Here is a 1,751-nt window from a genome sequence, read left to right as displayed (position 1 = left end):
TATATATATATATATATATATATATATATATATATATATATATATATATATATATATATATATATATATATATATATATATATATATATAACTATATAAAGTTTTATTTTGAGGTTGCAGTCATTAATAGGGTTGCAGTCATTAAACACTTAACTTAATTTAATGTTTTGTAAATTTGAAAATTTAATGGATTAACCTTATGTTGTAAGTTTTTATACTAGTTTTATACAATGGTATTTAATTCTAATTTCATTGTATTTACTGATACCATATTTTAGCATACCCTGAAGAAGCAAATAAATTTTGCGAAAGCTTGATAAAGAACAAAGAGTTTCACTTTCCTACCCTATTAATGACTGCAACCTCAAAATAAAACTTTATTTTACATAACGTGTCAGTCAATAATACCTAACTACTTTATATATATATATATATATATATATATATATATATATATATATATATATATTATACATATATATATATATATATATATATATATATATATATATATATATATATATATACTTGGAATTTATTTTGCGGAATATAGTAATTTTATAACTATACAATGATTATCTGATTTGCAATTACCCAGTGTAAATATCAATAAAACGTCGCGATGTTTTTAATTATTTCATTTGTTCGACTGGACTCCCTCTCCAGTCGATACTTTTCGACTGCTGCGCACGTGGGCACGTTACCAAACGCAAACAATAATTATTGTATAATAAAATCTCGCATCTCGCCAAGCCGCCAGTATAAAAACGAAACATAGGTGGGGTACCTACATGCCAATTCGCCAAAAACCTACCTCTAAAAATTAAAATAAAAACGAATTCCAAAAATAACATAATATTAATATTAAAAAAAATTCAACGTAAGAGAGGTTCAAATATTCCGCCTCTTTCTGCAGAGCAAATATCAAATCTGTACAAAGATACTCTCATATCTCTGAGCAGTTCCGGTCTAATGCTTCCACAAAGATGAATTATTTTGTCCCTCAATTCCGCTAAATTTCGGGCTCTCTTAAAACCATGTCGATAAACACTTGCTTTTAAATATCCCCAAAGAAAAAAATCATTTGGGGATAAGTCTGGTGATCTGGGAGGCCACTTGATCGTACCACGAGAAGAAATTAATTTATTTCCAAAAATGGTTTCTAAATAATTTTGAACTGCTCGTGTATTGTGAGCAGGACAGCCGTCTTGATGAAACCGAATATCCTCAAAATTGACAGGAAGCAATTGAACTGCTGGAATACTTTGATTTTGCAACAATTCTAAATATTCATTTCCTGTTAAATTACCATCAATAAAAAATGGACCGACGATGTAGTCCCCTAAAATACCTGTCAAAATCATTAAGTTTTTGGAGATATTGTGTTCGTACTGGAATACTCAAGTGCTTATTATGCCGAGACCAATATCGTACGATAGAAGGATTATGTTTCCGATTTTACGAAAATAACGATTCATCGGTAAACAAAATGATTTTTAAAAAATGTTCATTATTATTTTGTTTATTCATCATCAGTTCACAAAATTCCATGCGTTTGAAATTGTCCTCGGCTAATACCTCTTGAGTTGTTGAAACTTCAAAACAACGGTACCCATTCCGTTTCAAAATATTCCTAATAAGCTAAGGTAATTGTGTGATCACATTGTCTAAGAGATGATCAGTTACAATAGTAGCAAGGATGGGACTAATCGGGGAACCCATAGGTGTTCCAAAAATTTGGGAGTAAAATT

General features: G+C 29.2%; 1 protein-coding gene across 1 annotated transcript; it reads right to left on the bottom strand.

Moving 5' to 3' along the window:
* Positions 1 to 875: 875 nt before the first annotated feature.
* Positions 876 to 1,364, bottom strand: LOC140452614 (uncharacterized). Its single transcript, XM_072546933.1, has one exon. The coding sequence runs from the start codon at positions 1,362 to 1,364 to the stop codon at positions 876 to 878; it is 489 nt and encodes a 162-aa protein (XP_072403034.1).
* Between the last annotated feature and the right edge of the window lie 387 nt (positions 1,365 to 1,751).

Source organism: Diabrotica undecimpunctata, chromosome 11, assembly GCF_040954645.1.
Source record: "Diabrotica undecimpunctata isolate CICGRU chromosome 11, icDiaUnde3, whole genome shotgun sequence".
NCBI lineage: Eukaryota > Metazoa > Arthropoda > Insecta > Coleoptera > Chrysomelidae > Diabrotica > Diabrotica undecimpunctata.
This window is presented reverse-complemented; position numbering and strand designations above follow the sequence as displayed.

Bases quoted from the DNA above. Each gene is read 5' to 3' on its own strand.
- LOC140452614 (XM_072546933.1), bottom strand. From the start codon at position 1,364: ATGATTTTGACAGGTATTTTAGGGGACTACATCGTCGGTCCATTTTTT.